Source organism: Balaenoptera physalus (assembly GCF_965194825.1).
Source record: "Balaenoptera physalus genome assembly, chromosome: 10".
NCBI classification, from domain to species: domain Eukaryota; kingdom Metazoa; phylum Chordata; class Mammalia; order Artiodactyla; family Balaenopteridae; genus Balaenoptera; species Balaenoptera physalus.
The window spans coordinates 100,976,606-100,989,917 of NC_138889.1; the positions used below are offsets into that span (position 1 = coordinate 100,976,606).

At 44.0% G+C, this 13,312-nt stretch overlaps 1 protein-coding gene across 2 annotated transcripts in view; it reads left to right on the forward strand.

The window, feature by feature from the left end:
* PTPRJ (protein tyrosine phosphatase receptor type J) overlaps positions 1–13,312 on the forward strand; it is a 164,679-nt gene that overhangs the window by 106,545 nt on the left and 44,822 nt on the right. The window contains exons 2-6 of one of the 2 annotated variants that reach the window (XM_082478336.1): positions 3,571–3,589; positions 4,747–4,977; positions 6,930–7,112; positions 9,752–9,988; positions 11,426–11,653. In XM_082478336.1, coding sequence (XP_082334462.1) covers positions 3,571–3,589; positions 4,747–4,977; positions 6,930–7,112; positions 9,752–9,988; positions 11,426–11,653 — 898 coding nt within the window. The remainder of the gene's footprint in view (positions 1–3,570; positions 3,590–4,746; positions 4,978–6,929; positions 7,113–9,751; positions 9,989–11,425; positions 11,654–13,312) is intronic. The other variant, XM_082478337.1, reaches the window with a different exon arrangement.

A 13,312-nucleotide genomic window follows, 5' to 3' on the forward strand; every position in this document is an offset into this window, starting at 1 on the left:
TTCTTTTAAAAAATACTTATGAGGCATCCTCCATGCCAGTTAACTTGTAGGGTGTTGTTTGCAAGGGTCTTTTTTTTTTCCCTGTGGTCAGTGGAAGAGTTTGGGGGCCTGGCAGACCAGCACTTGCCTCCTGGCTTTACCTCTTACTGACCAGCTCTGTAACCCTTGATGACAGATCACTGACCTTTCACTTTTTTTTAATCTATAAAAATGTGAAAATTAGTCACCTTGCTTTGTGGTTGCTTTGTGTCAAATAGTGTTTTTTTGGTTGCAAATCTTAGACAACCCAAACAAAAGTAATTAAATAATAAGGGGTATTGCATCTCCCCAGGCAAGAAGTCTGGAAGTAGAAAGAGTCTAAAATTGCTTGATTTGGCAGTGCAAGGATCCAGGGGTTTTCTCTCATTCCCCTCATCAGCCATCCTCAGCAGGTGGGTGAGTTCTTCCCTCCTTGTCACATAGTGGCTGCAGCGGCTCCAGGCATCATGGGTAGATCTGCTGAAGTCCAGCGAAGCAGGATGGTGTTTCCGTCCTTTTTATTAGTGAAGAAGCTGTCCCCCAAGAGACCCCTTGCAGACTTCTCTTAGGTACTCTTGTCCTTCGTTTTAGTCTGCATCCTTTAGGTCCCCTGGGTCCTAAGGCAAGGATTAAACTGCTGATGCTTTATATGGGAAGTCAAGGCCTAGTGAGGTCAAGATGAGGGAACAGAATGGGGAGTGAGGCCAAAAAAGACATGAAGCCATGTGAGGTAGTGTGTTATCCCTCTGGCTACTATTTCATGATGAGCCTCAAAAAGATACCAGCTGGTGTGTATGCCTGGCACATAGGGCCTTCTTTGGGAGGGTTGCCAGGAGAAACTGTACCTGGATTTGTCAAAGAAGCACACTGATAATATCTTTTGAAATTAATTTTTAAACCTTCCCTAAGTCCTGGTACATTTCTCGCCAGTTGCTTTACCCTGGAAGGTAGTGTAGCTAGTGGTTTAGGACACAGACTCTGGAGTCAGACTGCCTGGGTTCAGATCCAGGTGCTGTAGCTCACCAGCCCAGTAGGGACCTGTGCCTCCCTTTTAGGAATGTTTGGAGGATTAAGTGAGTTAATATCTGAAAGCACTTGGGACGGTGCCTGGCAGAGTCAGTGCTCTGTGTATATGATTTTAACCTTTGGAAACGTACCTTTTTGCCATGACCATGATTCTTGAACTTTCATCTGTAGAACTCAGAGCTCTTTGACACGTTGTCCTGTGTAGTGACTATCAGCCACTCAATGTTTACTGAGTCTAGGACTGTAAAGGACACAGATTGAGATGCACAGACACTCTTCACCTTCATGTTTGCCCTCAGTGAGTGGTACCTACCCGAGGGTATCCTCCATCTGTCCTCCTCTCTCCCTCCGCCGTAGCCTCCTGTGACTCGGAGCCTGTCTGCTTTAGCTCTAGGGCTTTAGCACAGCGCTTGACACATGCAGGTGTGCGAGAATCGCTTGTTAAACGAGTTGTCAGTACTTTCTACCTTGAATTACTTTTTTACAGACATGTCTTATTTCCCTTACTTTCCTGTAAACAGTTTGAGGACAGGACCGAGATCTTTCGTGTTTTAGGCAACATTTGGTTGGATGGTTGGATGGTTGGATGATTGAATGGATTCCAGGTGAGGACACAACACATAGATGCCCAGGCAGAGAGATAATAACATTACAAAGGGCCAGGACACGCCATCCTAGGGTCATGAGGTTATGTAGTTTAATGTTTTCCAGCTAATGGGCAAAAAAAAGTTTGCTGCCCTGTGCTACTTAACTAGCAGCTGACTTCTTTTTCTCCCTCTCTTGTGGTCCGTCCTGGATGACGTGGATTGATGCATAGCATAGATTGAGGGGCAGGGGCTGGAGGGAGGAAGATGAGCTGGAAAAGCTTAGGGCTGAGATGAGGAGGGCTTGAGGGTACAGTGCAGTGGTGGGAATGGAAAGTTTGAGAGAGGGACTGAGTAGGAAAGGATATCAACAGGGCTTCCCGGCACCACCACCCCCTGGCTTGCAGGGAGTGAGGAGAGGAAGAGTACTGGATTCCTTTGAGTACTAGTACCTGGGTCACTGGGAGATAGGACAGGGGCCAGGCCCCTCCCCTCCACCCCCCTTCTGTCCACCTATCTCATGAGATGAAAACGAATGTTGTTCTTATCTTCTCCATTTGATAAGTGCAAATTTTCAGGATAAGTGGAAGGAATACTGGCCTGGGTAATCAGGCTCCTGGGACCTGACTGGCCTTGGACTTGGCCTTGGCCTTGGCCTTAGCCTTGCTGTGGGACCTTGGACAAGTTTTTCCCTTCTCTGGGCCTTAGGGATTGCCTCCTCTCCAAAATGAGAAGCTCATTCTTTCCTTCCGTGGCATTTATTGAGTGCCTACTGTGTGTAATATTCTAGGCACGGGCATAGACCCGGTTTCTGTTCTCCTGGAGTGTACATTTCAGTTGGAGGAGACTGACAGTAATTGAGGTGAATGCCGGGAGAAAACTCACCAGTGATGTGATGGAGAGTGAGTGGGGCTAATTTCCATTGGTTGGTTGGACACGGACTCCGTGAAGAGGTGGCATCTGAGGCCACAGTCTGGGAAGGTCTGGGGGCAGAGTGTGTTTGGAGAAGGGAATCAATACGTAAAGGCTCCAAGGGAGAATCAGCTTCAAGAACATTGTAAAGGGTGTGAGAGGCTATGAGATCAGAGAGGCCACATAGGCTGTAGTTAAGAGTTTGCATTTTATTCTAAGTGTGATGGGAGGTTGGAGGACACTTTTTTCCACTAGAGTCCCTTTTGATTATTTTCCTCTTTACAAGGACCATACTTTGAAATATCCAAAAAGGTGTGTTAACTAAACAACAGAATGAACAATCTTGAAATATTTTAGGTTTTTAAAGTGTGGGGAGATAATATATGGATCATGATAAATATCTTTGAGGATCCCCAGGGATCTAAAGACGGCAGATTGAGATACTGTCAATTAGACAATCTTTAAGGTCCCTCTGTTTCAAACATTTATTCTTCTCAAAGCTGATTGCCATACGATTAAAAAAAAAAAGATGACTGCCACCTACTGATAGAAGATGAATTTTTGCACAATGAAAATCTCAAGCCCGGTGGATTTCTTCTGTCACGCATCTGGCTTTATACCCTCCGTTTCTCGACCTGAAGTGGCTCTGGGGAAGGGGTGATGGAGTGATGGTCCTACTTTCCTTTCTTTCTGACCCAGAGAATCTCAACTCTTGTTTCGATGTCCTTCTGCCTCAGTGCGCAATGTAGCGGCAGGAAGGAGTGCTGACCTGGGGAGTTGCTCATGTTGGATGTTTCAGTGGGAAAAAACACTGCCAACAGTTGTCTGGTCTCCATTGTTTGTAGTTGACCCGCGGTTACACTGAATTCCCCTATTCAGTGGCCCTATACCCTAACCCTGGCCAACAGGCCTTTGCCTAATGTATTTAACACCCCGCCCCAGTTATTAAATTCTCAACTGCTTTATTTCTGATTTGCATTTGCCGTGCCTGAATGAATCTGCTGACTTCCGTTTTCTTTTTCTGTTACAGATCGTGTGCACAGGTGACTGTAAGTACCACTTCCCATTCCACTCTTATGTTGTTCGCTACTGCCCCCCGATGGACACAGCAACATTAACAGCAACGTGAAAATCACAGAAAACGCTAATTTGCTAAAACTTGCTTAGTTTCCAATTTTTCTTTAGAAGTGGGGTGAGGGTGAAAACAGCAAGTGAAAGAAAAAATTTTTTATTTGTGCAATCCTGACAAATAAAAAAATAATTTTTCTGTGATTATTTTTTCTAGCCTACATCTGTAGGTGATCAAAAAAAAATCCACTTAGTTTTCATAATGCAGTATCATTTATATTTATTTCATGTACTGTTATCCCATAATTATTTTCTTGTGTTGCTACATTACCACATGATTTTTAAAATGGTGTACAAGCTTTGCATAACCTTTGGAAAACCAGATGTAGCCTCCTGGATATTTTGCTTCCACGTGGAGGGCTGAATCCCAGTTGCTGGTCCATTGAAGTCCTCCCAGGTCTGTAGTAAAATGAGAAAAATAAGGACAGTATAATAAGTTTTTTATGAAACTAAATATATTCAGTTGAAATCACCGTTTATTCTGGGATTATGTCCTTACTAATTTTTTGGATCATAATTCATTTCTATAAGAAATAAAATTATTTATTTCTATAAGAAATAAAATTAATAGTATTTGGTAATTTTTTAATGTACGTTTTTGAAAAAATAAAAACTGGTAGCTTTTGTCTGTCCTCAAAATTCAAGGACAATTTTTTTTTTCCTGGTTGGTAAAATCTCAAAGTCTGTGAACCATAGAGATAAAATAATTAGAATGTTCTCACAGTGCCATACAAAGAAGGCAGGCCTTGCTGAAACCTTCTAATAAAGAAAAGCTCAGTTAATAACAGTAATTATGCAAAGCCTGTGCAAACAATAGAAAGAGTTCTACAATTGCTTTTTCTTCCTTGTTAATCAGTTTGGTAAATAAACTGGTAGGTTCCTTGTGCAGGCTTGAATCACTGGTGCAAGAGAAGAAAACATCTGTGTGTAGAGGTGATACTGTAAAGTGGGGAAAGGGAGATGAGGGAACTATGATATGTTTTAAAAATTATAATAAAAAAGTCTGTTGTATGGCTGGTATATGGTGGGAGGTGCCGTTTTATTAGCTTGCATTTCATTTTTCTTTCCTGTGTTCTAGGCTCCCGCTGTGATCTGGTTGAATTGACATCTACGGCCAGTGAGATTCAATCTATCAAGGCACCAGGAAACTTTTCAGTGATAAATGTAACGGATTTGAGTGGCCAGAGTCAGCAGTTTCCCGGAGCAGACAGTGATGGGAAGACTTCATTTTCAGGGCTGGTTCCTGGGACGCACTATCTTTTCACCTTTTCAAATGGCTCCAGTACCTGCTGCCAAGAAGTGCAAATACGTGAGCGAGACTTTTCTTTTGGGATGGATTGTGGGTCTTAGAGAATGTCAGTGTCTACATGTCTGAGCAGTACTACGATGGCGTAGTGGTGAAGAGCGCAGACTGAGAATCAGAGTCCCAGGTTTGCTTCCTGGGTCTGTCAGTGTTTCACTGTATGCCCTGTGGCTAGTCATTGGTCCTCTTAGACCTCAGTTTCTTCATCTTTATTATCAAAAATGCATACATATACACACACACATTTTTAAAAGATATTTTAAGATGTACTTTGCTGAACTATTGAAAGTTAAGAACTTCCTTTTCTAGGGAATTCCCTGGTGGTCCAGTGGTTAGGACTCCAGGCTTTCACTGCCGAGGGTGCAGGTTCAATCCCTGGTTGGGGAACTAAGGTCCTGCAAGCCGTGTGGTGCGGCGCAAAATAAATAAATAAATTAATTAATTTTAAAAAATGCTTTTTAAAAACCTTTCCCTGTATAAACAGAATCCCTGTATGAATCAACAAAATTTAGTTCTTGATATATTTCTCTTTCTTTAAAATGGTGCCATAGCCTTCTTCATGAAGTTGTTGTGAAGCATAAATGAGAAAACGTGTGCCCAGCACCTGGCGCAGTGCCTGGGACCCCGCCAGCACCCAGAATAGGACTGCTGCTGTTCTTGCTGCCCTCACGCTGTAACTGTGGCTATTGTTTTATCATTATCCCCATCACCATCATCACTGCTGATTGCAAATGGCGCCACAATGATAACCTGCCAAAATGCTACTCTGACACTGTGAACTGGTTACTTTATAGAGGGGAGGTTCAAGTCTGAGGGGCTTTCTGGCATGACGTTTATTGAATTGTGGGCCACCACATTCTTCTGTGCCTGGTCCTTTTTCTTTTCTCTTGTTTCCTCTCCTGCCCTTCTTTGATTGGGTAAATGTTTGCATCTCCCAGGTTCCAGGTAAGGCACACCCTCCGTGCTGTCATTTGAAGGTCCCATGCATGCTGAAGTGGTGTTACCTGTACCACCTTTCTTCTTCTGGGATAAGGCCCTGGGTCCTTATTGCCTTATTGCCTATGCAATAAGGGTAACTTCTGTTTCTAGTTGTTACTCCTCCATCTAGACTGTAATTAGGATGCATCCATTTTGAAGTTTTAGTTACTGTTAATAACCATCATGGCTTCCATTGTGTTAAGATCCTGTACATCTACAATTTGACAGGTGATGAAGTGAGGTTCCGAGCAGTGAGATGACTTCGAGTACAATCACCTGCTAGTGACAGCAGGATTGGACTCTGGGCCCTGATTTTTGAATGTCCAAATCCAGTGACTTTGTTTACAATTTCAGGGTGCCTTAATAATAATCCTTTGTGTTTAAGAGCTGTCAGCAGAGGAAGCTGAGACTGAGATGTTTTAAGGGACTAATTCCAGGTCACACAGCTAAGGGGCAGAGCAGTGCCTTACATCTGGGTCTGGATTCCAAGACCAGCTCTTTTCTCTTTATGCCATTCTGTCCTATGCCATCTTTAGGCTAGAGAACTGTGGAGCTTCCTCCTAATATCTGGGTTTGGAAAAAAAGTTATCACATGCTTCTGCACTGTATATGCCTCTCCATAAGCAGTGTTTTCTGAGAATCAGGAGATAGACTTATTTTGCATCTCAGGTCTCTTTTATGTCAGCTTCTGTACAGATTTAGCTCCATGTTCAAGTCATGGCCAACAAGGCCACCCTCTGTTATTTTTGTCTTTGTTTTATAGCCTTCTGTTTGACTAACATACATGCATACATGTATATATGGGAATCTAAATGTATTTTGTTGGAGGGAAGTCCAGGAGGCAAATAAAGAGAAATGAAATTCTGTGGTTGCAAAATTCACTTCTGGAAAGTAGACATACAGAGCAGTCCTTACTCTTACATTTCTTTTCGAAATATAATATTTTTCTTTCCTTTTTTTGGGAAACAATATTAAAATAGAACCCAGTCCTACAGAAGCTGTTACCGTCAGTCCAACCAGTGTGACCCTAACCTGGAAAAACGACACAGCTGGAGTAACGAGTAACATGGAAAATGGGCAGATGAGTCTTGCAAATCAAACAGGTGGTAACAGCACATACTCAAGTCCAGGAAGCAATGGGACTTCAGGAGATACCACATTAGGTAAGATGAGTAGCTCCCAGGAATAATCATGAACCATCCTTCTTGTCCTGTATCCTAGAGCCTTGCCCATTCAAGTTGCCTGCTGGAAAGAGATTGATTTTCATTAACTGTGGAAGACGAGAAAAGATTCTGTATTGTTTCAAGCCCAGGAATTCAGGTGGCAGGATCACTCAGTATTAAGGTCCTGTGTGTTTTGGGATATTTTAGCTACTTCCAACTGTTTGGTTTAAAATTTTTTTCATTATTATTGATTAATACTTACTTTTCTGCTAAGACTTGGGAATGGAGACCTGTTAGAAATGTGTCTTGGGCTTCCCTGGTGGCGCAGTGGTTAAGAATCTGCCTGCCAAGGCAGGGGACACGGGTTTGAGCCCTGGTCTGGGAAGGTCCCACATGCCGCGGAGCAACTAAGCCCGTGTGCCACAACTACTGAGCCTGCGCTCTAGAGCCCATGAGCCACAACTACTGAAGCTTGCACACCGCAACGAAGAGTAGCCTCCGCTCGCCGCAACTAAAGAAAGCCTGCGCGCAGCAACGAAGACCCAACGCAGCCATAAGTAAATAAATAAATAAATAGATAGATAGATAGATAAATTTATTTTAAAAAAAAGAAAAAGAAATGTGTCTTGATGGTGTTGGTAATTACTAGGCTTCTTTTAATCTCCCTAGGGAAGTTGATGCTATATTTATATTCCTGGGAGCTTCTGTTGGGCATGAAAGTTTGATATACTTTATAGAGGAATATGTGCTTCAAATGAAATAAGAGTCCAGTGACTCTTATTAAGCTTAGATTTTTATTTAGTTTAGATGTCAGTACCCTCAGCCACCTGTTACAGCTGCAAATTTAGCTTTTTTTTTTTTAAGCTGGAAAGAACCAAAAATATAAAAAACAGATGAGACACTCTTTTTAAGCTGAGAAATATACACAATTTAAAAAAGAGGTCCTGTGTTGGTTTTCTGATCACACCCTGTGTCGGGTGTGCTCTCATTGGCTGGTGAAGGCTGTGGAAAGCTGACTTCCTGAGCCCATGGTGTGAAGTGACCGCCTGGCACATCGCCTTCTGCACACGGAGCAGGCCAATGCTAAACCAGTGGTTTTCAACATTTTTTCTTTTTAAGCCTGGAAACTATTTCTTTAAATAAAATCTTGCCCAGATGCCCAGTAAGTAAAAAGAACTGGAGAGAGAGGAGCTACAGGGATGCAGTGTCACAGGTACCTTCAAAAACCTCCTGGAGGTTGGCAGCACAGTTTTAGAGAAAACAGAAACCCACAGTAAAGATTTGCTGTATTGTGAGAGAGAGAGGAAAAGAAGGAGAGGGCAGAGAGGAGATAGAAGAGAATTAAGGAGGAAGAAGAAGGCAGAATTTAGAAATGCTGATGGGACAAGGAGGTACAGAATTGGTGACTATAGGAAAGGGGAGGTGGCCAGGTGGCCAGAAGCACGCAGCCCAGGAACCAAGGATCCTCACTCCACCTTAAAGCCCCCAAGGTCAAGGCTGTGTTTATCAGCTACTGTTTATTGAGCACATACCGTGTGCTTAGCTGTCCTTAATACATCAGGGTGTCCTCACAGTAACCCTGAGGGCTACAGCGGAAGAAATGGTAATGCCGAGAAGTTAAGTTTCTTCTGAGCTCCCAGAGTTATTGAGCATCATGTAGTGGGAACCCAGCAGCCTGATTCCAGAGCACTGTGGTACAGTGGTGTTCATAACAGTTACCCGGATCATTGAGCTGGCTGCTTTATTCGTGTTGCACGTGTCTTTTTTAAAGAAATGTGTGACCCAGTGTAGAAATCTTTGCATCAGAAACATTTGATGTGAAGAATAGAATTGCAGAATTCTCACAGCTCGCCTCACAGCTGGATGGTGCCTCACAGTCATCCAGGCCAGTGTCTTCGAGTTCAGCCTCCTCAAGCAGGGTTGTGGATCTGTCTGCAGTGCTCCCTGTGCTTGTATCAATATATGCTTAAAGCTGGAGCCCTGGGTTCTAGTTTCCCTGATGCTACGAGTAGTGTGCATTCTTGAGCAAGTCACCCTGCTGTTCTGAATCTCCATGTTCTTATCTCAAGATTGAAGGGAGTGGATGTCATCTTGGCCAAAATGGTTTGGTTTACGTCACAACCAGCCAAATAAAGTGATAGAAAGAACGGCGGAGGGATAGTATAGACTGGAAATCTTCTGAAAATTTCCCTTGGGGTTGGAATACAGGGAAGAGGGTCTTAGTTGAAATGTCTTGATACTGTGAAATATTATTTGTATTATCTGGAATTGAGACCTTTAGATGTAGCAAATGATCACTTTTTTGGATGCTTATTCCTGATATCTAAAACAAATATTAAATGCTGCTGTTTAAAAGGGCAATTTAGCAGAGTGTCAGATCACTGTTGGAATTAACTGTTGTGGAGAATAGTTCAGATCCTAAAAAATTATGGCTTTAAGGTTTATTCTTTTCTCCTTTTTTTCTGCATAATGATAAGTTTTCTCCCTGCTGTGAAAATGATGGAACTGCACTGGACTCTGATATAAAGGAAGTATTTTTAGTGGGTCACATTGAAACATCAATGTCCCCGGTCATTCTTAATGAAAGGTGACTACAAGTATCTTATTCCATCTGTGCCCACTGTGTGTTTTTAAAATAGAGCCTCATCCAGTTTCTGGTCTTCGTGTTGTCTTCATGGGTGTGACGCACGTTGCTCTTACCTGGAAGAATGATAGCATCACTGACACCTTCCGGATGCTCCTTGAAGGAAGCCAGGAGTCGACTCAAAACTTAGCAGTCAGTTTTTCAGACCTGAAGCCAGGGATTCAAAACAAGGTCACCCTGTATCTTTCAAATAAGACACAGAGTGACCCTCTGGTTACAGAAAATAGCTTAGGTGAGTTACAAAAGTAGGCTTCTGATCTGCCTTGCTGGTTTTGACTTTCAGTAACTTATAGTTAAGAAAAATTGTTCTGATAATTTGTACGGAGTTTAGAATTTATAGAGGTCTTCTCCACATTTTAGTTTGACCTCCACGAGTGTGTGAAGAAGGAGGGGAAAATGTTCTTATTTTACAGGTCAGCACAGTGGGTGTTGAAACTTTTTGGAGTCTGGCATCCAGGAAAGTAGCTGGGCCCTTGAGCTTCTTAAACTTTTGGTTGGATAGATAACAGATGTGTTAATCCAAGTAGGCCCACTGGAGGAACTTAACCGCATCCAATGAGAAAAGGGCTGCTTATCAGGCAAATCTAGCAGATGTCTTCTGCATTGACAGTGGAGTAGTTATTTGCAGACTTCATGGAATTTTCAGGGGTAACCCTGTGAATTGAGAACAAGTACTCAATCCCCATTTTACACATAAGGAAACAGATGTACAAAGTAGGTGTCAGGATTCTTGATGGCAGGTGACAGAATCAGACTTCAAATAGCTTAGACTAAAAGAGCAACTTCTTGGCTCGTGTATATTTCCTCACCAGGGGCAGCAAGGCCTTGAAGGAAGAGACGAGGTGACTCTTGTCTCTCTTCCCTGCTTGTTTCTTTTTACCAACTTTCCCCTGGTTCAGCAGTTCTGCTTGTTTCACCCTCTCTCAGCAGGGGACTGGTCCAGGGAAAGAATTCCTTGAGTGGGCTCTGCTTAGCCAAGTGTGAATCATGAGGTTGTCCTGGAAATCCGTGCTTGGAGTTGGGTGGGAGAAGATGGTTTCTTGAAAGAAGCTGGGGAGAGATGCAAATAGCTGAGTTGGAGAGAGAAGCGCAAATATCTGCGGTGCTACCTGGGCTAAAAGTAAAACGTGAAATACCTGCCCCAAATCAGGACCCTTTCACAGAGAACGAACGTGCGGACACGGTGGAGGGGAAGAGGGGGTGTGGGATGAATTGGGAGATTGGGATTGACATATATACAATACCATGTGTAAAACAGATAGCTAGTGGGAACCTGCTGTATAGCGCAGAGAACTCAGCTCCGTGCTCTGTGGTGACATAGATGGGTGGGATGGGGGTGGGGTGGGAGGGAGGTCCAAGAGGGAGGGGATACATGTATACATACAGCTGTTTCACTTTGTAGTGCAGCAGAAACTAACACAACACTGTAAAACAACTATACCCCAATTTAAAAAAAGAAAAGGTAAAAAAACTCACCAAACCCCCACATCAGGGCCCTTTCAGGAGCATGTGTATCTCTGGGGGGAGGAAGGGAACAGGTATTTGTGGAGTCCCAGCTGTGGGTACTGTCTGATGTGTCGTCTTACGGTGGGGAGGGCACCGGCGCTGACAGAAGACAGGGGTACACTTCTGTCGCAAGTAACATCTTTGCCTTTTGTATTTGAAACAGATGCCAGCAGCACAGACCGCTCTCTGCAGCCGCCCAGGAGCCCCACTGCCCCTGGGTACATATACGGACTCGAACCTGCAGCCCCGTCCTCTGACCCTTCTCTGCCCCAAGACACCACGGAAGTCCTGCTTTTTGGGTTAAAGTCTGACACACAGTACAAGGCCACTGTTTATCCTCGAGCAGCAAGTGGTGCCGAAGGACAGCCCCGCGCCACAGAGTTCAAAACAAGTATGTTGAATTTTTGTAAAGTGGCTTCAGCCAGAGTTTTCTAGCACAGAGTTTGTCTTTTGTGATTCTGGTTCTGAGTTATCTCTTGCTTCATAAGTAGTTTTGTTGCGGGAGAGAGTTTTCTGGAAGAGGTTTTGGACAGAGCAGATCCAGTGAGTTTCTTCTGAACTCTGTGGCCAAGACCCTTCTTTCCTGGAGCTCATTACAACGTAGCTGCTCATTTCCTTGAGCAGCTACCATGTGCAGATGCTAGGGGCTACCTCATTCTTTCTTTCATAGCTCTGCATACTGGCCAACGAGACAAACTGGCATAATGTTTTTCTCTTGTAACTTGATATTCATTTTGTCCATGTTGGTTAAGTATTTTCCCCTTGAGAGAAGGAAATGAGTTTCCTTTTTTGGCCTGAACTTGGAAGGCATACTGACCTTCCTATGACACTTGCTGACATGCACATTGCTGCTTTCTACCTATAATTTGTCAGCACTCCCACTCTGTAAATTGAACAGTTTTAGAGACTTTTTGGATTGGTGCTGATGAGGGGGTAAAGAATTGCAGTATAGATGGGGAATCAAGGCAAACATACATGGGAAAGCACACGGTCAGGCTCTGTGGGTTCAGGAACAAATGCTGTAGCCTTGCAGCTGTTGGGGGCTTGCTTGCAGGCAACACAGACTGACTCGGGTTATCTTATCCAACAATACCTCTATTCTATAGGACAGTCTCTTTGCTGTACAGCAGAGACTAACACAACATCGTATTTGTAAGTCAAATATACTCCAATAAAAATTAAAACAAATAAACAAACAAACCCCCAAAATATATCTGTTCCGAAAGGCTGTCATAGATCCATAGAATGGAGGCAGTAAGGCTGGAGGCTGGAGGACCAAGGACAGAAAACAGTCCAGCATCCAGGAAACTCTGGAGGGCTGGTCCGTGCTGGAGCTGGTGACACTCCCTCAGGATTCTAGGGTGGAGAGGGTGTCATGTTGCTTTCTAGATGGCTGTGCTGGGGAAGGGAGCCGCTGTCCCTCCCGCTTCCACATGGGTGACAGGCACTTCCTCCCCACAAGGGGGATTGGGATGCCTTTTGGAAGAGGGACTTGGATGTTTCATAGGCAACCCATGGTCACTGTGCACTATAGTTGCCCACTAAGTGCTGTGGACATGGGAAGGCTGGAGCCTGATTTTAATGTTAAATCCCAAAGGAAGTCCTCTTCTACAGGGAGGATCTAACTTTCTTTGAAGGGAGGATAGGATTTGGATAAATGGAGAGGAGGAGGAGGAGGATATGTCAGTTGAGGAAACGTCATGAGTGAAAGTGCAGATGATGGCCACTGAGCTATGAAAGTGGAGAGGCACTGGGACTAGGTAACATCTCAAGGACTCTGATGATTCTGGAGGGGTTGATTCATTTCCTAGAGAAATGGTATATGTATGTTTTGAGAGCTGCTCTCTCTCTTTTGGAGGGGCTGGGAGGATGTGTTATAGGACACCTGGGGGCAATTTTTGGCTGGGGGAGGAGGGAAGGGGGGAAGGGACTCCTCCAGGGGTGCCATTGACAGTGGTGGGGCTGTCCTACATACAAGATGCTTGTGCAGGGAGGTGAGTGGGGCTGAAATCTAGTCTCTGGGCCTTTCACCCAGCCACACCCCCCGGGG